General features: G+C 44.8%; 1 protein-coding gene across 12 annotated transcripts in view; it reads right to left on the reverse strand.

Moving 5' to 3' along the window:
• Positions 1 to 23,360, reverse strand: part of Hipk (Homeodomain interacting protein kinase) — a 101,834-nt gene that overhangs the window by 55,870 nt on the left and 22,604 nt on the right. For all 12 annotated transcript variants that reach the window (XM_045726333.2, XM_045726330.2, XM_069312106.1 and 9 more), the window contains 2 exons: positions 17,687 to 18,041; positions 581 to 708 (listed from right to left, as the gene is read on the reverse strand). In XM_045726333.2, the coding sequence (XP_045582289.1) occupies positions 581 to 708; positions 17,687 to 18,041 (483 nt within the window). The remainder of the gene's footprint in view (positions 1 to 580; positions 709 to 17,686; positions 18,042 to 23,360) is intronic.

Here is a 23,360-nt window from a genome sequence, read left to right on the forward strand (position 1 = left end):
GACCTGCTTCACTGTACTGGTTGTAACAGCCTGGTTGATCAGTCTAGCAACCAGGAGGCCTGGTCGACGACCGGGCCGCGGGGACACTAAGCCCCGGAAGCACCTCAAGGTAGCCTCAAGGTAGGTACTGTATTATTTTATTTATTTCTTTTATGTAAAGAAATATTCTTAAAATCTTGTATGGCTTTCTGTTCTGATTGCATTTCTTCAATCTGATATGATTGCTTCAGTCTCTGTTCTATTTCTTCAATCTCACTGTTTAAATTATTCTTTCTTTGTAGGGGTAGTAGTGTCTGCTTAAGCATTTCCATAATCTGTTCCTTCTTCTGTAGTGCCATCTGCATTCTCTTTCTAAGCTGGTCCTCTTTCTGGCTTTCCACAAAGGAACACATTCCAGACGCACTGCTGAAGCAGTCAGTTGTTCTATTACATAGTCGATTTAAGTTTGGCATCCATCTGAATCATAACTCTGACACCTGACGTACAGTATTCATAGAAAAGGCCTTATTTACACACAAATATGCATACAATCACATACAGTATCATTAATATTAATTTAGTATAAAAACTTTTTTTTTACCTTTGTGGAGCACTTTTGATATGGATCTAAGAGTTTGATAGTGGATGCTCGCTGCTGCTGCTGCTGCTGCTGCTGCACTGGTTGATGGTGATGCTGTTGATGCTGGTAGGTGGTGGCCGAGCCTGCTGCTGCAATGATGATTTAAAATAGGTTACATTTGAGTATCACATTTTAAAGCAAACTGGATGAGAGAGATGAGGACTGTGGAAATTTATTATAGTTATCATAATACAGGGTGAAAAACCTAATGCCAAGCTTTGTGAAATGATAAGTGATGCTGTATAGTGAGAATGATGTAACCAACGGATGAGCATTATTTTAAAAATGTAAATATCTATAAACATCTTCCTCTTTATCATTATATGCTTTTTATCTTCTGGCTGCTTTCTCCCCCATCCCACAGAAGTGGGAAACATGGTAATAATAATACAGTAATGTACGGTATAATTTCAAAGTAAACAACGTGAGTTGAAAGAATTTCAGGAATGGAAATGTGTAATATTAACATATACCATAAATAAGACTTAAAAGTATATAAGAAAAGCACTTGTCTGAGCAGTACACACTGTTTCTCCCCAAGGCAAGATCCTATGTGACCCCTTGGTTATGATCCGGCACAGTCAGGGTAGTCAACATTTGGCACTGGTGCTGGTGGGAACTTTTCTAAAGGTTCCTGCTAGGGGGGACACACTGATGCCAGGATGACACTTAATGCAGCTCAGAGTGAAGACAAAAATGATTACATAAGACTCAAACCTTTAAAGGTGTAAACTTTGCATCAGGGACTTCTAAGCAGTACCCTAGCTAACTACTGTATGACCCATTAGGACACGACCATCATTACTGATGAACGGCCACAGGTGGCAACTGTAACACTACAAAAACAACAGCATTGAATGTAATGAAATGCCTTTTTTTGGTAGAGCATTGGTGGCTCTCTGAAGCAATCTTGCTGAGATGCTTCCCTCCACTGAGTCACATCCATAATAGGAGTCCTGTTGGCCAGCTGGGAATCAAGAGCCAGAACCTGGCCACTCCCCTTACACAGGCAGAGAGAGCTGGGTAATGCTATGATCACCCAAACCAAGAAAGCATCCAAAAAATAGATGAAGCAATACAAACAACTACACAGTTCACACAACGAGAGCACAGAAAAACAAGAGACTCTGCAAATGATTCATTCGAATCCAACAATTTAACTTAGTGTACGTAGGTCAAACTTCCCTATACACAAAGCCTCCACAGATGGGATCCCAGAGCTTATGCTTCTAAGCCAGCAATGAGCCAGTGCAGCAGAGCTGAAAAACCACAAACCGAGGGAGCCTGGGAGCCACCAGAGCTCAACCATAAAGAAGTGTTTTATTACATCGAGTGCTGGTTTTCTGGAGGAGCCCTTGCATGGCTGTGAAGGCCGAACTCGGTGCACCATAAACAATAAACCCGAGAGCCACCAGTGCACCCCCACTAGCCTTAAGCGCTCCTGACCCGAGCCAAGACAGGGGCCATAAGACCCCCTGACTAACCATAGGCAAGGGCCATCTCAAGCGAAGTGAACATCTAAAGGAGCAACCCCTGATCATGCCAGAGAACTCTGCCAGTGCAAGGGCAGCACTAAAAGCATCCAGGGAAGACAGCCCTGAGCACATGTAGTTCCAAGCACACTAAATCTCAGCCTACATGGCAGAGAGGTGACCTGTGAACCCTATTGTGGTCATAACCCGGATCAGCGTAAGAACTGAAGACTCAAGCTGTGGAAGGACCTCATCCCCCCACACCCCAATGAATTGGGGAGGTGAGGCGAACGAGCACACACTAACTGAGAAAGATTCCATTATTTGTTTACACAGCTGAGTGGGGGGGGGGGGGTTCATTAGGAAGGTTGCGAGGATTCAGTCTTTTTGAGGCCTAAGAATTCCATGGGTGATACAACCTAGTAGTTGGGAGCCATCTCGGTGAGATGATAGCTTCAGGAAGCCATAAGAGACTCCCCAGAAAAAAATGTGGGAATCTGCAAGCCAGGATGAGGCACAGGACCCAAAACCCCACAAGGACCAGCACCCCAGATGGGACGAATGCAGGAAACCTGCCATTATCCAGAAACACACCCAAGAAGGACAAACAGAATAACCCGCCCAAATAATCGAGCAGGACCAAAAGCACCCACGTGTATAAAAGAAGGTCTCAGATGCTCTGTATATCAGTTCTGAAAGAAAGGCCACACAAAATGGCAAATTCAGAAACAAAAACTTAATGTACCTTTTCCAAGTCAGAGAAGAAATTCAGAAATTAAATGACAAAAACAGACATCGTGAAAAAAAAAAAAATGGAGACATTGCCCCCAAGTTGGGGAAAGGGAAAACCAAGAACCCTATCCTGGGGCTCCTCCTCTAAACCCAAAAGTCCCAAAACACAACGACACCAAAGCAGAGCCGTGATCTGCACCAGATGCTAGAGACAGAAAAGCGTCTCCCCCTAGGGAAAGGAATCAAGCTTCAAACTACACTCCCCAGATAAATAGATAGCAGTGAAACCTCTGGGGAAACATCAACTCAATTACTTCTGTCACCAAGTGTGGAAAAGGCAGTCCCTAGAAAACTGAGCAAACTCCCAAAACACTAGGTTGTTCAACGTCCTCCCAGCGAGCATCAGAAATATTACAGGAACAACCGTGGACATCTTCAAGAGGAAACTAGATTGTTTCCTTCAAGGAGTGCCGGACCAACCGGGCTGTGGTGGATATGTGGGCCTGCGGGCCGCTCCAAGCAACAGCCTGGTGGACCAAACTCTCACAAGTCAAGTCTGGCCTCGGGCCGGGCTTGGGGAGTAGAAGAACTGCCCGAAACGCTTTGCGTAATAGTGGCTTTAGGCATTGTATGTACTAGCTCTATCTATAAATCCATCAATCTTTGTAAAATCTCTTGTATGTATGTACCTTACCTAAATAAACATTTATTTATTTATTTATTATTATTTATAACTCCCAGAACCCCATCAACCAGGTATCAACTCAAAGAAAATGTAAAGCCAGAAGAACACCACAGCTGCTAGCCTGAAAACCACAACACAAAATGGTAGAGCCAAGGCATCCTCAAAGGCATAAATCTGCAACAAAACAATCATACAGCAGGCCACCTGACAGGGCCCCCACCCCATAAAAACAGAACCAACAAGGGTCTGCTCTAGAAAACAAGGATGCCAAAGTGACCACATAAAAACATAATGCTGGACTGATAAGACCAGGGGAGTGAGGGGAGAACTGAAGGATGGGAGAAGAGGAATTTAGGAACCCCTCCCCTCACAAGGATGGACACCCCACCTTCCAGGGAGGGAGCCAATCACGAGCAAATAGTCATCACAATGACGAAAGCCGCAGGTCCCAGGATGAAAGGAATAATCCACCCACAGGCAGTACTGTACAGTGGAGGTAATAATGGATAACCCTCAGAATGTAATAAAAACAATGCCCATCCCACAAACTGCACTACAGTGAGTGCAGAATTGGAAGGCCAGACCAAGAAGGATCTCTGAAAACCATGCCGGCTTGCCAGATCCCAAAGGATAGACTAAGAAGGAAGCACTGAGCACAAGGGCTGCTTTGCAGAATATCCCAGATGCCAATAAATGAAGAAGGTATAATCGGCTGTTAACTACATAAGCAGCGTGCCTTTAAAAGCATATGCAAGCACCCCGAAGGAAGAATATCCTAACTAGCCCCCCATCCTCAAAGCTTCAAAGAAGAGTCAAAGACCCTTGCATTGTTAGAGGCAAGAATCCCTACACAGGAGATGGCCTCTTAAAGACAGCTATGATTGAATTCTATGAGTCACCAAAATAAGAAAGGAGGAGGATGAGTTGACTACATCGATTGCCAGAAAGCTTTTGATACTCTCCCTTACAAAAGACGTATTATTATTAACACTTTCGCGCTTTAGATTAGAGATAACTCGTCGCTGTTTTTTCTTACGATTCCGCATAACTGCTACTTTTCTCGTCCATCGAAAAAATATTTCTATAAATTACATTTTTTAACCGAAATGGATGGGGATACTTTTGTTTTGTAGAGAATTTATTTGCGAATTTTCTGGTACAAGAATGAATATTATATCACATAAACTTCTATGAGTAAAAAAAAAAATACACAAAGTATGTTTGGAGGTGTGGCGAGCGTGTGGCAGTGGGTTCCCTTTAGCCGTTGATATATCCAACACGTGGGAAATATTTGTGTGTGTTATGTATATGTCTGTGTAGGGAATTTTACTGCGATCACTGTCATACAAATTATAAAATATTTCAACAAGTATAAACATGACAAACATCAAACGAACGAAAACAATGCGTTCGTTTCTGCCGCGAACGCATACTGAGCGACGTGGTTCTATATTTGGCGCTTCTCTTACACATGCTTTGTACAAATGTTATACAGTTCATCTTATAGAAAATTTTATTGCGAACACATTGGTATAAAAAAGAAATACGTACATAGAAAAGTAGGGTCAGGAAACGTATAAACTTTCCAAGCATGATTTCCCCCCTGTGTCTTCGCCAGTGCGCTCGCGGCTAACTACTCTCCACTTCACACACTCTTGCGGGTGGGCAATTACCTATATTAAACATTCATATGCATATGTCCGTGTAGAAAATTTTATTGTGATTCCAATGATACCAAAATTAGCGATGTAGGACAACTGTAGGCTTCGCAACCATTAAGAGAGTGGAAACATTTTGTTGCTGTTTGGCGCTCTCGGCGAGTGATCTGCATAGTTTTTTATTTGGTGTTGATACTCCTTATGCTTGGGCGCCATTTTATAGGTATGCTCTTATAGACAATTTCATTGCGAACACAGTGATACCAAATTTAAATACGTGCGCCTTCAATTATTGTCAGGACAGTCAAAAGAGTGTACACTTTTTCGGTCTTACCGCATAGGCGCGCGAAGTGCCGAAAGCATCTGGGGTATTGTTTTTTTTGAGCGCCGAGAGCGCGAAAGTGTTAACATCTTTATTGACAAAATTTAATTACAATTTTGCCTAATCTGAGGATTTCAATTAAGTCTTATTTAAGTGAGGATAAAGCTAGTCAAAAGACTAATACAAAAGACAGAGAGAGAGAAGGGGGATAACAAGAAAGTCACTGGTCTGGTACAAGCACATCAGAAGTTAGTAAACATAAGAACATCATTTAAGAATCTAAACAAGAAGGACGGTGCTCATCTTCAAAACCTTTGAGGAGAGAAGCAACAGAGAAGACATAATCACGATATATAAGATCCTGAGAGGGGAATACACACAGTGAGAAAGGGAATCCTATGTAAATTAAGAGCAGATATGACAAGGAGACAACAGTGGAAGCTGGACACACAACTCAGCCATAGATATGCAAGGAAGTTCTCATTCCTATAGTCGGTATGTGGAATGCATTGAAGAAGTTTCTGAAACCCATTCCATCCAGAATTTTTAAGAAAAATATGATGAAAACTTTATACTGAGAGCTAATCAATGTGCCATGTATAAATGGCTAGAAGTTGTGAGCATAAAGCGTTTGATCTCACTTCCCCAAAGTCACCAATAGGTAAGCATCTAAACCCACCTAGGGAAGAGAACCTTGGCTGGGCAGAGGAACCACCAGAATACACCTAGAAATGGTCACTCTAGGCACAAGGAGTTCAAGATGAATACTTAATCAAAGTTCACTCACAAAAGTGAGGCAGAAAATACACAAACTTGAAGGAGATACTAAAATAGCCCCACAGGACAAGGAACTGTGTCCAGGGTGGTTAACAGCCATCTGAATAACTGGGACTTGAAGAGTGCTTGATGGGAATGAGGAACACAATGGTGATGTCTTGAGTCATGCCAAGCAATATGACTGGCAGTCAAGGCTAGGGGAATTAAGGAGCTTGGTGGGTGTTCACCTGGTGGTGTGCAGGTGGAACTACAGTAACGTGTAAACTGCTTCATGACAATGTGGCCCGTTCAGTTCAGTGTCTCATCTCTTGTTTTCAAATTGTTCTGTTTATCTTGCTGAATGTATATTATCTCACTCACCTCACCTTATTGGTGTTTTTTTTTTTGGTAAATGATCTAGTATTCTCTGAACTGCACCTCTTTAGAGGGGTAAGGTTTTGGCTTCTGGTCCTCAGTAGGCTTACAATGACTCAAGGGCCTGGTTGTGGATTGAATGGGATGGACCTATCTACCATAGAAGGCTTCTCAAACAAAAAATCATCCCAATCCAAGCCTTTCACATTCTACATTAATACAAATTTAAGAAAAAACCATCACCAAACACAGGAAGACAAAGAAAGGAAGGGGTGAGAAAAGTATCAACTAAGTATACTAATTAGATAATTGCTTTTCATTTGCACTCATAGCCTGATTTCTTAGTTATGTGACTTGGTTGCTCCCTATGACAGTGTCAGCAGAGACCACTAGAACCAAGACAAAAATAATGCTCACCTGGGCTTCAGAGTGGTGCAAACAGAAGATGTGGGGAAAGAAGTGGCAGCTGCACCCCCCAGCACCACCAACCCTGCCAGAGGAGAAGATGGTCATCAAGACAAAAGCCTGCCCAAGGCTCTACACTGGTGGTACAGGCGATGAACCTTCGGGAGATACAATACTAGGAGGCAACTGTGTAAATGGACTTCCCAAACCCCCAAGCACTGATGTCAGCACAAGACATTGCCATAAAGAAAGCCTTCAAATTTTACCACTCTGTTAAGCAACTAGGAGGTATGTGCCTGGGTGCATGGAACCATGGTATGAAGATTAATATCCAGTACACAGAATTTGAGGCTAGCAGATACTGGTGCACAGTTATCATAAGACAAAACTTTTTGCACTGCAGGAAAGATGAACCAAACCAATCTCGATTTTACTAAGAATGATGAACTGGGATTGAGAGACACAACGAAGCTTGTATGACCAAATAAAATAAACCCCAGACAACAGAGCACAGCATGATGCTCACTAACTCTTTTGCCCATTGCCCAAGCCAAGAGTCTCTCTTGAAAGATATACTCAAAGAATGGAAAAATGCACAACAGTGTCAAAGGAAAGCAAACCCCTTTCCAAGGGAACAAGCAGATTTAAAAAGGGCATTGGAAAGACAAATATATAAGAATGCCTTATTTGCCTTAAGGAATGGAGAGCTAGACAGATCAAGATTAAATGCAAGAAGTGGATAAGCTCATGCAGTCTAATATGAAGAAATAGTATTTGGCATGAGCCTTATGTCTAAAATGACCCAAAAGAATAGATGATGATGATGATGATGATGGGTATGATAATGCTGAATTGAATAGTCCAGCAGGTCACCTTACATCAGCAATGAAAAGAAGCACTAAGGGTGGCGAATGACACATGCCTCCCCTTAAAGGCGATAATAAAACTCCCCAAATAAAGATCAATAGAGAACCCTGAGGTGTTTACATAATGTTGAGGGCTGATCCTCTTCACAAAGACGAGGGGCAGAAAAAGAAAACCGGATTCAGCACCTTAAGAACAGCAGGGCTGAACTGGTTACAGAAGGGCAACCAAAATCACACAGTCCACAAACCTCACCAGATTCTGAAGGCCTGCCAAAGCATCTGAAATACTGAAACAAACAAACTGTCTCACAAAAAGGTTGCCAACAGCCACAGCCCACGTCACCAAAGCAAGCAAAACCTGCCAAAGCGAACTGAAGAATGCCAGAGAAAGGCAGACCTTACACTCAAAAAAAAAAAAAGCAAAAGCCTTTACTCTGTCAGAGAAATAGGAAGACCCAGCTATTGAGAGTAGGAAGGAGAAGACCTCAGCCAAACTCCATGATTCAATGGCCCAAAAAAATCCCTCGGCACTCAATCTCACACCCACTGCACCTCTTTGTCAGGAAAGAGAATGGAAGAGGAGAAGGAGGGAGATGAGTTCAACACCGAGGCAGTCCAACATCATTCCAGAATCTGTCCCGTTACTATAGAACTGAAGGTCAAACATGCAGCAAAAAAACATGAAATTCCAGCAACCAAAAGAACCAGGTGGGCAAAATAGCAACTCGAGCCGACACAGAATCCAATTTGGGAAATGCGGTCATTCCCACACAAATCACCTACCCCACACAAGGGCAGAGAGAATAACTGTTGACAGGAGAGGAATCTGATGACTGTGAATGCCTTGAACTCCACAGCAACTCAATAATTTGGGGACAAGGATTATCAACCAGATGTCTCCTGAGACCGAATCCAAAAAGTCTGTTCTTTTCTGTGCACAATGCACTTTAGAATGGGAAAATGACATTAAAATTCAGTATGTGAGTATGTTTTGATATCGCAGCTAGGAAGCAAATGCCGACCAAAGCTCAAAACCATCAGCCCAGATAAAAAACACTGACCTGTCGCATAACCGAAACGACAATAGATCCTGTCTGGATCAAGTTTCAGGAAGGTGAGATTAAGAGAACATGTAAAATTCCAGACCATTGTCCCTAAGGATTATTATTATGAAACACACTCAAGGTGTGAATACTTAATAGACTTGGGTCAACGACAGACTGACCTCCGAGCCCCAGTTTGACGACAGGCTAGTCTGCAACCCACATCGTCATCCAGGGTCAATGGTAGTCCAGGCCAAAGGGGCACTCAACCCCAGGGCAGCCCCTTCCCCCCAATCCTAAGGAAAAGACTACTTCACCTACCTGTATGAAGGAGAGAAGGCTCCAAATGAGACCTCTAAACAGAGAATACACAACCTTATATACACAAAAAGGCAAAGATAGACAAGTATGCCCATAATTGGAACCAAAATGACACAAATACAATCACAAAACTTTACTTTTTGAACTGTAGTAAACAAAATTACCCATGCCCCCATACACGGGTAATTACCTAAGAGTAGTTACATCACGAGTGCTACGCTCATAGTGTCCCGTCTTCCCAATACTCTTTAAAACTAATGATGGTTTTGGCCCCCACCACCTTCTCACTGAACTTGTTCCAACAACCTACAACATAGTTTGCAAAAGTGAACTTTCTAATGTTTCTGGCAGCTTTGTTTCTTTAGTTTAAACCTATGTCCCTTTGTGCTTGAAGTTATAGTTTAAAAAAAAATTTCTTTGTCAAATTTGTTGATTTCTGCTACTATATTGTATGTAGTGATCAGATCACCTCTTTTTCTTCTATCTTCTAGCATTGGTATATTTAAGGCCTCTAACCTCTCCTTGTAGCTCTTGTTTCTCAATTCCAAATGACATTTAAATGCATGTTCTTGTACCTTTACTAGTTTAATGATGTGCTTCTTGAGATATGGGCACCATGCAAACACTGTTTATTCCACCTTTAGTCTTGCAAAGGTTGTGAACAATTTCTTCAATATTTCGCCATCCATATACGTATTTAAAAGTTATTTTGAAGTTGAAAAGCGATGCATACGTTCCTCTTACAATGTTCTCACAGGTTGGATAACAAGGACCTTCCAAACAAGGAATGTCATCCCAATCATGATACTTATAAAGACACTAGTGCTCTAGAGTGGAATATTGTTGCACACTAACAGCCCCAATCAGAGCTGGAGAAATTGCTGACCTTGAGAGCATGCAAAGATCCTTTACTGTTAGAATCCATTCTATAAGTCATCTTAATTATTGGGTCCGATTAAAAGTTCAAAATCTGTATTCTCTAGAGTACAGGCAAGAAAGATACATAACAATCTACACATGGAAAATATTAGAGGGACTGGCTCCAAATCTGAACACGGAGATTACATCACAGGAAACCAGTAGGCATGGAAGGATGTGCAAAATAGCCCCATTGAAATACAGAGGCACAATAGGTTTGCTGAAGAAGAACTTATTTTCAAGGCCGCAAGACTTTTAAACACTCTCTCGCTACACATAAGAGAGCTGGCCGGCCTCTCACAGTGTTCAAGAGAGAACTCAACAAACACTTCCAAAGAATACCTGATAAACCAGGTTGTGATTCATACATAAGGCTGTGAGCAGCCGCCTCTCAACAGCCTGGTTGACCAGACCCTCAACCAGGAGACCCGGTCAGAGACCAGACCTCAGAGACATTGATCCTCGGAATCACCGCAAGGTAACCTCAAAGTTGGCTTCGTGAAAATCACACGGGGTCTCTATCAATGCTAATATTTCTTATACACATTTAACTTAGGCCAGCCAAGACTAGACAAGCTAGTAGATATATTTTCTGTACCTCCAAACCCCACCCCCCTGCAAAGATGGGTGAGGCTAGCCCTAAGCATCTGGCTTTCAACCTTGGACAAAGACATACTCTCTTACATAGATTGCATTTATGTTTATTTCATTTCCCTATTTTCTCCAATATTTGAGCCGTTGTATCTCTTTCATACCTTCCTGCATCCGTATCTGTTCTTGGCACCTCTTGTTTAACCACAGATCTTTTCTTCTTCCACCTGCATCCCTTTGCAACGAATGAATCCCTGTTGCCTCTATGCATTTTCTTTTTAAGTGTTACTCAACATCTCTTCTAGTTCACATATTCACTCTACTTCTTCAAAAAACCAGCGTTGAATGTAATGAAACGCCATTTTCTGGGTGAGACCCGGAGGCTCCCCGGAGCTTTACCGGCTGATATGCTAATGTCAGACTTTGGCATCAGTCATGTGTATGGAGTTCTAGGGCCTACCGGGGACCACGAGCCAGAACCTGGCCCCCTCAGAGAGGCAAGGGGAGCAATGGCCTATAGAAACCCCCGTGTGGTTGGAAGCATTCTATGTCTGCCATCGACCGGGTCAAGCATCCAGAAAGGTAAGCATTCCAAAACAAACCCCTATTCTGGTGAAAATTGCTACCTAAGCCGAACTAGTGGATAGAACTCTTCAACAGAAAACAAGGGAACTAGTATGACGTCATACATCACCGCGCCGCTGTCTGCGCAGCTCCCCCCTCCCCAGGAGGGGGAAGGGGGAGCCCCAGACCTCCCACGCCGGCTATCCACCCACCAGTTCTGAGGCTGGATGTCAAAACACGCGAAAAACGCCGACCGGAGGGAGGGAGGGTTGCCGGGGAGCCTCCGGGTCTCACCCAGAAAATGGCGTTTCATTACATTCAACACTGGTTTTCTGGGGGGAGCCCCGTCGGCTCCCCGGAGCTAACTACCCACAGAGGAAGGTCAAAGGGACAAAACCGGGAGGCGGACACCACGCACCCCCCAAGGAGGCGAGACAACTGGCAGCAAATGCCAACCCAAGGCGCCACAGCCCCGAAAATCCTGGGAACAACACGAGAACCACGAGCAGCAAGGCCCCTGCACGAACACCAAAAATCCATGCCCGAAAGACTGCAAGGCCACGTCGCCCAGACGGCAGCGAGAGCAGCGAAGCCACGAACGCCACAGGCATGAGGGAAGAACACAGGCAGCTTAGCCGCAAGAACACGGCTGACCACCTGGGACACCATCACCCGCAAACCGGGAAGAACAGAACCGGATCAACGCAAAACGCGCTCCGGACCCAAACGCCGTGGCACGCAAACAACAGCGGAGGGCCGCCACTGAACACACAAACGACACCCCCGGCCCGACCAACGAAGCACCAACAAACCCTGGACCCCTCCAGAATGCAGCAGCCCCACCCCGCGCCAGAAAAGATGGAGACTGCTGCCATCAAACAACCAAAACGCTAAAACCGAAGGAGCAAGAAAACTCAGCGAACCGACCCCCAGAGGCAAAGGCCCAAAGGAAAGAGCCGACGAAAAAACACACCGGAACCGAAGGGGCACTACCAACCGAGGAGAAGACAGAGCACGCTGACCAGAGACCAGGATGGTGCAAGCGGCGCACGAACAGGCCGGAGGTGAAACGACGCACAAGACAGCTGACTAACGGTGCAGAAGCAACACCAAGACCGAAAGCAAGCTGAAGCGGCTCCGCCTTCGCCGCACGAATAGAGGCGACAGTATGTGGCAAGACGACGGCCCCCAACCCCCACTAGAAAACCAAGCCGAGAGTAAACCAAGCCAACAAGAGTAACCACCTAAGAAGGGACAGGAAAAGGAAGGACCGCCAAAATACCCCATACTGCCGCCAAGAGAAGCACGCAGGTGGGACACCTACCACGAAGCCACCCGACCACCAACCGGAGGCAAGACCACAAGGCAGAACATAAGCAGCCCTGACAAGGCCCCTCCGAGCCCAGGAAAAAGGCGGAGCCGCGAGAAGATCTTGGGCGCGACCACCGAAACCCAGGCGGCACAAGGAGATGGAACGTCTGCCGAACAGAAAAACTCCCCAAAGCATGCAAGCCCGCCAGGAGTTCAGAAACGACGGGTCTGACGCGAGACATCGCAAGAACCCCCCCCCCAAAAAAAAAAAAAAAAAAACCGGCAGGGCAGGAAAACCAAAGAAGGCGGAAGGGTCGCCGCCAGAACAGGACCCGAACCAAGGGGCACGAACAACTGCAATAGACCGAGACAAATAAGCACATCACAGGACACAGGCTGACCAACGCCTAAGAATACACGCAGAACATCCCTGCTGCAGAGGAGGCAGGAAGAAAGAGCAGAAGCACAAAAAACCCCAGGAGAACAACCAGGGGTGGACAATCAGGCAGGGACAAAAAACCGCACGCAATCCCCAGGCACAAAACGGCAGCAAAGTGCCACTCCACAACCGGACACAGGAACAAGGACACGCCACCGTGAAACACGGTACCAATGCACACGTGCAGCAGCAGCAGCAACTTGTAAATAGCAACTCCCCTCTGCAAAGGCAGAGAACGGAGCAGGCAGACCCCAGACAGGGCCAACGGAGACACCACAAAAACCTTGCAGGCCCAGAAACCTGCACCAGGCGACCGACGGCGGAGAAACCCCGCTCGATACCCGCTGGATGAGGTACTGGGAGCTCTTTTACACCTGAAGCCCGGTCCAAGGCTAGGCCAGACCGGCCAGAGGATGGCCCACCAGGCAGCTGCTAGGAGCAGTCCACCGGCCCACATACCCCCACAACCAGGACGGGCCGGAACTGCCATACGAAAACAGGCCAGTGCGCCCTGGAAGTCCACGGACGAACCAGCAAGAAGGCTTATGCTCGCAAGTAGGTCTTGTAACAAGCACAGACCACTGATGGTAATACAGTGTCCCCCAAAAGTGCCAATAGCACCACTGCACTCCACTGGTACTATCCCGCAAGTTCTACCAGATAGGCGGGACCCAAGAGCCAGAGCTCAAATCCTGCAAGCACAGCCAGGAGCCTCACCAGGTGAGTACAGAACCAACCCTACAACCCCCACACCTCACAACATTAAAAAGGGAGGGTCCCCTGAATGACACCAGCATGGGTTGGACATGCACATGAGGGGGGACAGGAAGGGGTGATAAGGGACAGTCACTGGTGTGCGAACTGTCTCAGTCGTACAAAATATACCTAAATAAAGACAGGTATTGAAACACCGCCGCATCCAGCGCCCGGCCAAAAGACGCCAGACTGCAGAAACTCACCTGGCGAATGGTGGCACGAACGTGACACGACTCAACCGTGCCCAGAAGAACTTGAGAGCACCGCCAGGTGAAGACGCCAGAGCCGGACCCTGCCGGACCCGCAGGAGAACAGGGAGAGGCGAAGGAGGCGGTCCACACCCATGACAGGGAAAACCGCGGTGTCCTCCCCACAACAGGGAACCAGGACACCCCCGGCGCGAAGGGGAACATACCGCAGCCAGGGAGAAGAACGAGAGGCGAAGCACTGTAGCAAAAAAAAGGGCGCAAAACCCCAGCACTGAAACACCGCCCAGACCAAAACAAACTCCACGGCGCATGCGCATAACACGCTGGCCGAACCGCACACCCTCCCTGCGGGAAGGCGCCAGCCAGGACTACTGCACGAGAAAAGGAGCCAAAAGAGGAAGCAGGAACAAGAAAACCGGCCAAAGAAGCAAAGAGCCCAAAAAGGAATCCAACCGGGCGACAAGTAGCCCAACCGGGCGACAAGTAGCCCAACCGGGCGACAAGTAGCCCAACCGGGCGACAAGTAGCCCAACCGGGCGACAAGCAGCCCAACCGGGCGACAAGTATCTCAACCGGGCGACAAGTAGCCCAACCGGGCGACAAGCAGCCCAACCGGGCGACAAGTAGCCCAACCGGGCGACAAGTAGCCCAACCGGGCGACAAGTAGCCCAACCGGGCGACAAGTAGCCCAACAGGGCGACAAGTAGCCCAACAGGGCGACAAGTACGAGGAGCCGACAGACGTTCCAATAATGCCAGAAGTAGCGAAAAACCTTCCCGTACCCTCGAGAACACAGAAGCCAACACTAGTCCCGAAGGCACACGAAGGCGCAGGCGCACCCGAGATCAGAAGTCTCGCAGAACCCCACCGAACGGGGAAACATGACAAAAACACCGTCCCAAAGAGGGGGGGAGAGGAAATATCCACCCACAGGACGGAACCAACCGACTCAAAGGCCAAGGAACCGAGCCCGGGGAGGGGCCGACGTCCAACAGCACGTACGGCGAGTGGGGAGGAAAGACCCCACTCCGCGTAACCACAAGCCCCGCCTAGAGGGGGATAAAAACCCCCACGGGGTCTAACGGGGCCAAGGCCCCCCCAAGTCAGCCCCTCCCCAGCCCCGGGAACCTACACGACAGGCCCCGGGGCCGAGCCGTTCCCCCAAAGCCCCGGCCGTACCAGAAAACCGGGGCAGCCGTGAAAACACTAAGGAAGAGAGCCCACTGGCAGACTCATACAACACGGCTGGAGGAACAGGCCCAAATGCCCCCGTCACTACCCCGGAAGGGGAATTCCCCGAGACTGCCCGAGTCTCAACACCACCAAAAACCCCGCCCCGAACCTACAGACCGTAAGGAACCGGATGCAGGCAGGGTGAACCAGGGGAAAAGACAAGGGGGCGTGGATGGAACCGAAGCAGCCAACACCCCCAAGTCCCAAAACGAACTACAACGGGGCAGCCCCGGGGCTCCCGGGGAGGAAACCACGAGAACGTTGCCACCACCAAGGCTCAAGTGCAACGCCCCTGCTGCCCGCACCCGCTGTGTTAGCACAACTGGGTAACCGAGCCACAACGAGCAACCAAACTCGCAGGACTCCGGGTCGAAGGTGTCACCGACCCCACAGGCAGCAGACGGAGGCAAAACAGAGAGTCACCCAGAGACAAAAGGTGAGAGCAACCCTCAAACTCGCTGGAAGCGAGGGGGGGGGCTCTGGGGTCACATCTATCGGACCCGCGCGCCCCCAGGGGTTTCCCAGGGTCCCGAGCGTTTACTTTAAGAGGACTCGCGCTCAGGTAGTCCCAGGCAGGGTACTGCTAACCGGCACCCAAAGCTACCAAACAACTTTCTAAGAGCTGAACCCCCGGGACGTGTACACTCACGGGGACCTAGCAGGGGGCACCACCAGAAAATACTCAGAACACAAGGGACACAAGGGGCAAGAACGAAGGCAGACCCCCCCACCAGGTAGATAAACAAAAAGAAAAAGAAAACCCCGCAAGAGGACAGCGTACCCAAGCGGAACAGAGCCGGCCGCTATGATTGGTAAAGACAAGCTGCACAGTACCCCGCGCCCCACCAGTGCAAACACTGCCCCTTACTCTAAGGCGAACAAGGGAGACAGAACCCCCGAGCACACAAAGAGCGGCCGAAAACCAAGCAGTAAACGGCCAAGCAGGGGCAGGACCCAAGGAACTTGTGGAAGGTGGCCCCAAGCCCCAAGGGCAGTACTTACAGGGCACCTAGGGAAGGGAACCCTAGGCGCATGCAGCCCGAGTACTGGAGAATCACTCCCGGCTCACGCACCACCTAGAAAACAGACACCACACTCTAGGTACAGTGCTGAAACAACCACTGGAGCCGGAGCACATAACCATTGCCTATAGCATCAGCCGAAGAACTGGTGGGTGGATAGCCGGCGTGGGAGGTCTGGGGCTCCCCCTTCCCCCTCCTGGGGAGGGGGGAGCTGCGCAGACAGCGGCGCGGTGATGTATGACGTCATACTAGTTCCCTTGTTTTCTGTTGAAGAGTTCTATCCACTAGTTCGGCTTAGGTAGCAATTTTCACCAGAATAGGGGTTTGTTTTGGAATGCTTACCTTTCTGGATGCTTGACCCGGTCGATGGCAGACATAGAATGCTTCCAACCACACGGGGGTTTCTATAGGCCATTGCTCCCCTTGCCTCTCTGAGGGGGCCAGGTTCTGGCTCGTGGTCCCCGGTAGGCCCTAGAACTCCATACACATGACTGATGCCAAAGTCTGACATTAGCATATCAGCCGGTAAAGCTCCGGGGAGCCGACGGGGCTCCCCCCAGAAATGACCCATAATCCTTTTTGATCCTCGTTGTGATATTCTAATCTCTCTCTCTTCTGGGAACGGTGGTTTGCTGTTCATTAATATCTCTTCTGGGAACGGTGTTTCGCTGTTCATTAATCTCTCTTCTGGGAACGGTGTTTCGCTGTTCATTAATCTCTCTTCTGGGAACGGTGTTTCGCTGTTCATTAATCTCTCTTCTGGGAACAGTGTTTCGCTGTTCATTAATCTCTCTTCTGGGAACGGTGTTTCGCTGTTCATTAATCTCTCTTCTGGGAACAGTGTTTCGCTGTTCATTAATCTCTCTTCTGGGAACGGTGTTTCGCTGTTCATTAATCTCTCTTCTGGGAACGGTGTTCCGCTGTTCATTAATCTCTCTTCTGGGAACGGTGTTCCGCTGTTCATTAATCTCTCTTCTGGGAACAGTGTTTCGCTGTTCATTAATCTCTCTTCTGGGAACGGTGTTTCGCTGTTCATTAATCTCTCTTCTGGGAACAGTGTTTCGCTGTTCATTAATCTCTCTTCTGGGAACGGTGTTTCGCTGTTCATTAATCTCTCTTCTGGGAACGGTGTTCCGCTGTTCATTAATCTCTCTTCTGGGCCCAATTATTCATGAAAACCTATTTTGTCTCATCAAATAAATAATCCCATGCCCCACGGTATTATAACAATGATTTCAAACAATTTTCTTTAGCTTTACTGAATTAGTTGGGTCATTTTTCACCTATGCAATTATGTACTAATGTTTAATTTCTTTTCTAATGAAGATTGTGTGTATTGAGGTATGGCTTTAATGTAAAGAGAGTTGTGCAGTTGTAATAGTGACTTGCCTCTGGCTGAGTGATGATGGTGGTGGTGGTGATGGTGGTGGTGATGCCCTGATGATGATGAAGTGGTGCTGTTACTGCTAATTTTGTGTGTCTGTTGATGCTGCCCATGCTGCTCCTGTTGAGGCTGCTGCTGCTGCTGCGGCTGCTGTTGCTGTTGTTGCTGTGATGGTGGTTGCAGCTGTTGCTGAGGCTGCTGCTGCGGCTGCTGCTGAGGCTGCTGCTGCTGCTGTTGCTGTTGTTGCTGCTGCTGCTGCTGCTGCTGCGGCTGCTGTTGTGGTTGCTGCTGTGCCTGCTGCTGCGGCTGTTGCTGCTTGGTCTGGCTCAGGGTCACGCCATCGTTATACAAATTACCAACCTGTAATATCATCAGGATTAGTTAAAAGATCAAGTGCACAGAGAATTAAACTTTATTTTAACATTCAACATATACAGTACTAAAAAAGTTGATAAAATTACTAAATAGCTGTTATCAGGAAAACTATTATGTTTAGGACCTTACATACCACAGAGCAACACACAAGAGTGTGCAATATATACGAGTTTATTCTTCCTCCATATTTTTTCCCAAAATAAAATTGATTATACTGTACTGTATAACTGTTAAGCTGACTTTTGGTCAGCTGAACAATAAAAAGAAAGTAAGATGGTGTAAATTAAAATGCACATAACATGCTGGAAACTTATCAACTAGAGTAGAGAAATATGATGTACACTAAAAAATTAAAAAAAATAATCACACCACTACAGTTACCAAAGCCATTATCACATAAAATGGAATGCATAAATCGTCCAATATCAAACAGCACGAAGGTCATTAACACTTCGGCTGCACAAGCGACTCTACCATGCAACACCCAGGTGCGCAGAAAATAAATTGCTCTGAAAAAATGATTTGTTTTTTTGACATTGTTATTTAGCAGCCAGGAAGGATGGAAGTCCAAATAAGAAGTCTATCTCTTGTGGTTTAGCTGTGGTGGGGCGGGAGAAGTTGCATTTTTTCAATAGAAATTAGGTGAAGTGCCGCAGGGGAATAACTTTGTCAATTTATTTGCATTGTTTCCGGCTTTACGAAGAGAGGCTAGATGTGTTAACTATGCTAGAGTTAAAAGACAGAAGAAAAGGTGGTGATATGATCAACACTTACAAAATAATAACCAGAATCGACCAAATTGACAAAGAATAATTCCTGAAACCAGCAACTTCAAGAACAAGAGATCTCAGATTCAAGCTAAGTAAACAAAGGTGCCAAAAATAATTAGAAAATTTCTTTTGCAAACAGTGGTAGATGGTTGGAATAAGTTAAGTGAGAAGGTGGTGGAGGCTAAAACCATCAGTAGTTTCAAAGCGTTATACGACAAAGAGTACTGGGAAGATGGGACACATCGCACGTAGCTCTTCTCCTGTAACTACACTTGCCTATAAAATTTATATTTGATCATCAAATTTGTGTTACAATTCCAGTAAGAAGACGACAAACTTCTTTTCATCTATGCTAATAAAAAATGTTCACGAACATTTTATAAAAATAAAAATGGTCGGAGTAACTCACAGCCAAAACATAAGTGTTTTCAAGGCAAATATCATAAATACAACGAATAATCAGTCACCAAATAATTTGATGTACTTTCCCTTAGTCAAATAATAGTGCAAAATTAGTTCTGACCTTTTCTCATGTACAATTGCTTTTATTATTATCATCATCAAATATCATTTAGACAAAGGAAGCATTGATAATTAACAAGAGTGTCTCATTATGAATTAGAGTGATGTTATAAAAAAGCAGATAGGTTGATGGCACCTGGAGACTTTCTTATGAAAACAATAGATTGGGAGGTTTATAAAATAAGGACACAAGATTTCTTAACAGATTCATGAATCTCTTCCTAGAGGCATTCACGTCAATCATCAAGTCAATCATCCCACAAGAATGAGGGAAGGAGGATGATCCTTTCATACTGGACCTAATGTTTACTAGGAATGAGGAAGAGAGCTTTGATATACTGTACGGTACTTGCCTCCAATAGGTACGTAACCATGTAATTTTAGAAGTAAAATACACAATACGATAATGGAAAAATTAAGATGCAAGGGAACGAAAAGTATTTAAAAACTCAATATAAGGTAAAACGTATCTACAAAAAAAATTAAAAAAAAATTGTGGCAACACTTTGGTGTACAAATATGTCTTTACAATGTATAAATGGTATATTATACCCTTTTTTCTATAACTATTTTAGGCCGATTGCATGGCCTGGCCACCCCAGCAGCCTATGAGGTCTGCCCACTGTTTATATACATATTTATTTTACCAGTACAGTACATGTGAATATATTATTATATGTATATATTATTCTGATTATACTCACTGGCAATTCAACACATCTAAGGTTAACACGTGGAATGGTGTGGCTGTCAGTGACTCTCGTGTCATTAGACAGAGCAGACCTGCACCATGGATTCGTGCTCAGTTTTACACCGCCCACATTCAAGGTGCCTCTCTCTTCAAAACGCTCTAAACATCAACAAAGTGGCACGTGCAAGAAGGTTTCAATATGGGCAGCAAACGTCACTGGAGCAACACAAATTTAGCTGGCCGGTGCACGTTCGCGCCACCCACAGGAGTGGTACGCTTAGTTATGCTGAGAACTCAAACATTTGTCCAAGGCACAGCAGGAACATCAAGAGACATCAGTGATGTCCAGGGCATAGCTGGAGCATCAGGAGACATCAATGATGTCCAGGACATAGCAGGAACATCAATGATGCAGCAACAGCAAGAATTTCCCCTGCCTGGCTCTCTCTAGACATTATAATAAGGTGCTGTCTATCATTGTAATTTGTAATTAAATATCAAATATACTTAGTAACAAGTATTACTGTGTTTGTATTTAATTCTATACAAATGACATTTCATTCGTACATATACTTTTTGAGATCATTGGATTCCGTAATTCATTTCCCCATTGTTTGACGCACATTTTCCTTGAAATTAACCTACATTTGAGGATGTAGACCAGCCAATAATCACATGATGTAAGAAGAAAATTAATCAATACCTACCTCATCTACCAGTGGCACAAACACCAATTTCATTTGACGCTGGAGTACAATAGTATGCATTAAACTCTTAGGCTGTGATTATCTTCAATTGATAATCTCTAAGGAAATGTGGTTATCTGACTATTTAAACAATTATTGTCTTGGTTTTACATGAATGATGCAAATATGCGATATAATAGGTTGATGAAGATGTAATGGAGTTTACCTAACCCATGAAAAAATCCTGGTACCATTTCATGGTGTAAATGTGGTCGTCGTCAAGAATGTTAGGGAATCGTCAAGAATGTTACTAGAGGGAATGTGGTCATTGTCAAGAATGTTACTAGAGGGAATGTGGTCATTGTCAAGAATGTTACTAGAGGGAATGTGGTCATTGTCAAGAATGTTACTAGAGGGAATGTGGTCATTGTCAAGAATGTTACTAGAGGGAATGTGGTCATTGTCAAGAATGTTACTAGGGGGATGTGGTTATTATCAAGACTGTTACTAGAGGGAATGTGGTCATTGTCAAGAATGTTACTAGAGGGAATGTGGTCATTGTCAAGAATGTTACTAGAGGGAATGTGGTCATTGTCAAGAATGTTACTAGAGGGAATGTGGTCATTGTCAAGAATGTTACTAGAGGGAATGTGGTCATTGTCAAGAATGTTACTAGGGGGATGTGGTTATTATCAAGACTGTTACTAGAGGGAATGTGGTCATTGTCAAGAATGTTACTAGGGGGATGTGGTTATTATCAAGAATGTTACTAGGGGGAATGTGGCCATCGTCAAGAATGTTACTAGAGAGAATGTGGCCATCCTCAAAAATGTTACTAGGAAAAGTGCGGTCATCGTCTTATGACGATTTAAACAATCATTGTCTGGGTTTTACACGTATGATGGAATTATATTATATAAAACCGGGAGGTCAGCTGCGTACAAAATTATGTCAGATGACTGGACCCAGTAAACAGAAATAAGAATATGAGGAGGAAGTGAGATGATGGGCCAATGATGGAGTACAAAGTTATGTCAGGTGACTATAGTGGGCACTGCGTCATGGCCAGTGATGTCAACGTAAGCTTGTTTACGTTCAAGTCATGCTCGTACTCTCATGGTGGGAAGAGTGGATAATTCTGTTATTTGAATGTTTATGGTGGGTGCTTCTGTTTTTATGTGTAGCGCTTCAATAGTTTGTAATCGTCTTACATCTTGGGCTTTGTGTAATATACAGGCTTTTTTATTCAACATTTCTCTCATTAGGGTGATGTCATGAGCTTCGATCATGTGATTTTTAGGGGCAGCAGATTGGAGATGACAGCTTAAATGCCTTGTGAGCTTAGGGAGCAGGTGTACATATGTACCACATTCGACTGTTGCAAAGCGTTCACGGTTGGCTTCAGGTTGTTTTAATGAGGAGGTTGGTGGTTTTCTTTGTTTTATAGTACAGTATATATATACAGAATATATATAATGTCTGTTTTGGTCAGGAGTTGTGCTTTTTACTCCCTTATGGATGATTTCTTTCATTATTTTTTCCACTCTCTTGTATTCACTATGCATGATAGGTTTATAATATAATTTTAGTGGAGGTGTTGTAGTTTCAATTCTTGGTTGAGGATTGTCCCATCAGTCCAAGTGTCGTCTTATAGTAGTGTTGACCTCATGGTTTATTATAACAATTGTTTGCCAGTACTTGTATTATTCTTTCAAACTCCCTATTCAGGTTACTCCATTCAGAGCAATGGGTAGAGGGTGAATGAATGCAAAAATTGAGAACACTAGCTTTATATCTTTGAGGGCATTCACTGCTACCATTCAGGCATAGTTTGTAGGCTTGGTATATGTATATATGCTGATGCTTAGAGATGTTTCTGTTTTTTGTTATTAATACACCCAGGAAAGGCCGACTGTTATTGTTACTATGTATTCCAGTATAATAAAATCAGATGTTTCCCATGTCTTGTCATTACTCACTTGAGAATGAACCTTGCAGGTTCAAAACATTGTAAAAAGTATAATATATATTATAGTTACGTTTGTTCTTTTATAATATATATTATAGTTTGTTGTTCTTTTATTTATCAACCTTGAACAAATATGACATGCGAAGAAATCCTCTTCCAATTAAACCAAGATGCAAGAGCACTAGTGAGGGATAGAAGCCTCTGTGCACTGTACTGCACACAGCCCCCTAAGGCGCTCTGAGAGTTCTGCTATTTTTTTTTGTATTGGGCAATATTTTAATGTTTTTTAACATTTTCATCACTCTTTGTGTTTTGAAATGAAAATGGTTGAGTTTGGAAACATTTTGACATTAACTTTACCTGAACATTTATAAAAACAACAAAAATATGTCCTTGACAATTGCATTATGATGTTTTTGCCAAAACCAGGTGTGCAGTGCAGTGGTTAAACAAGTAAATAAGCAGTTATATTCAAATGAAAATATAAAATAAATAAATTATATATTACACACAGTATATATACACACATAGTATGTATATATATCCAATATATACAAGGTATATAAATATATTGTATATCTGTATATTATTATATATAATTATTTTGGGGTAATGAGGTGACTCTAACCAGCATTCTGGTGATACCCAGACACCTGCCTTGACGCA

Source organism: Procambarus clarkii, chromosome 71 (assembly GCF_040958095.1).
Source record: "Procambarus clarkii isolate CNS0578487 chromosome 71, FALCON_Pclarkii_2.0, whole genome shotgun sequence".
Taxonomy (NCBI): domain Eukaryota; kingdom Metazoa; phylum Arthropoda; class Malacostraca; order Decapoda; family Cambaridae; genus Procambarus; species Procambarus clarkii.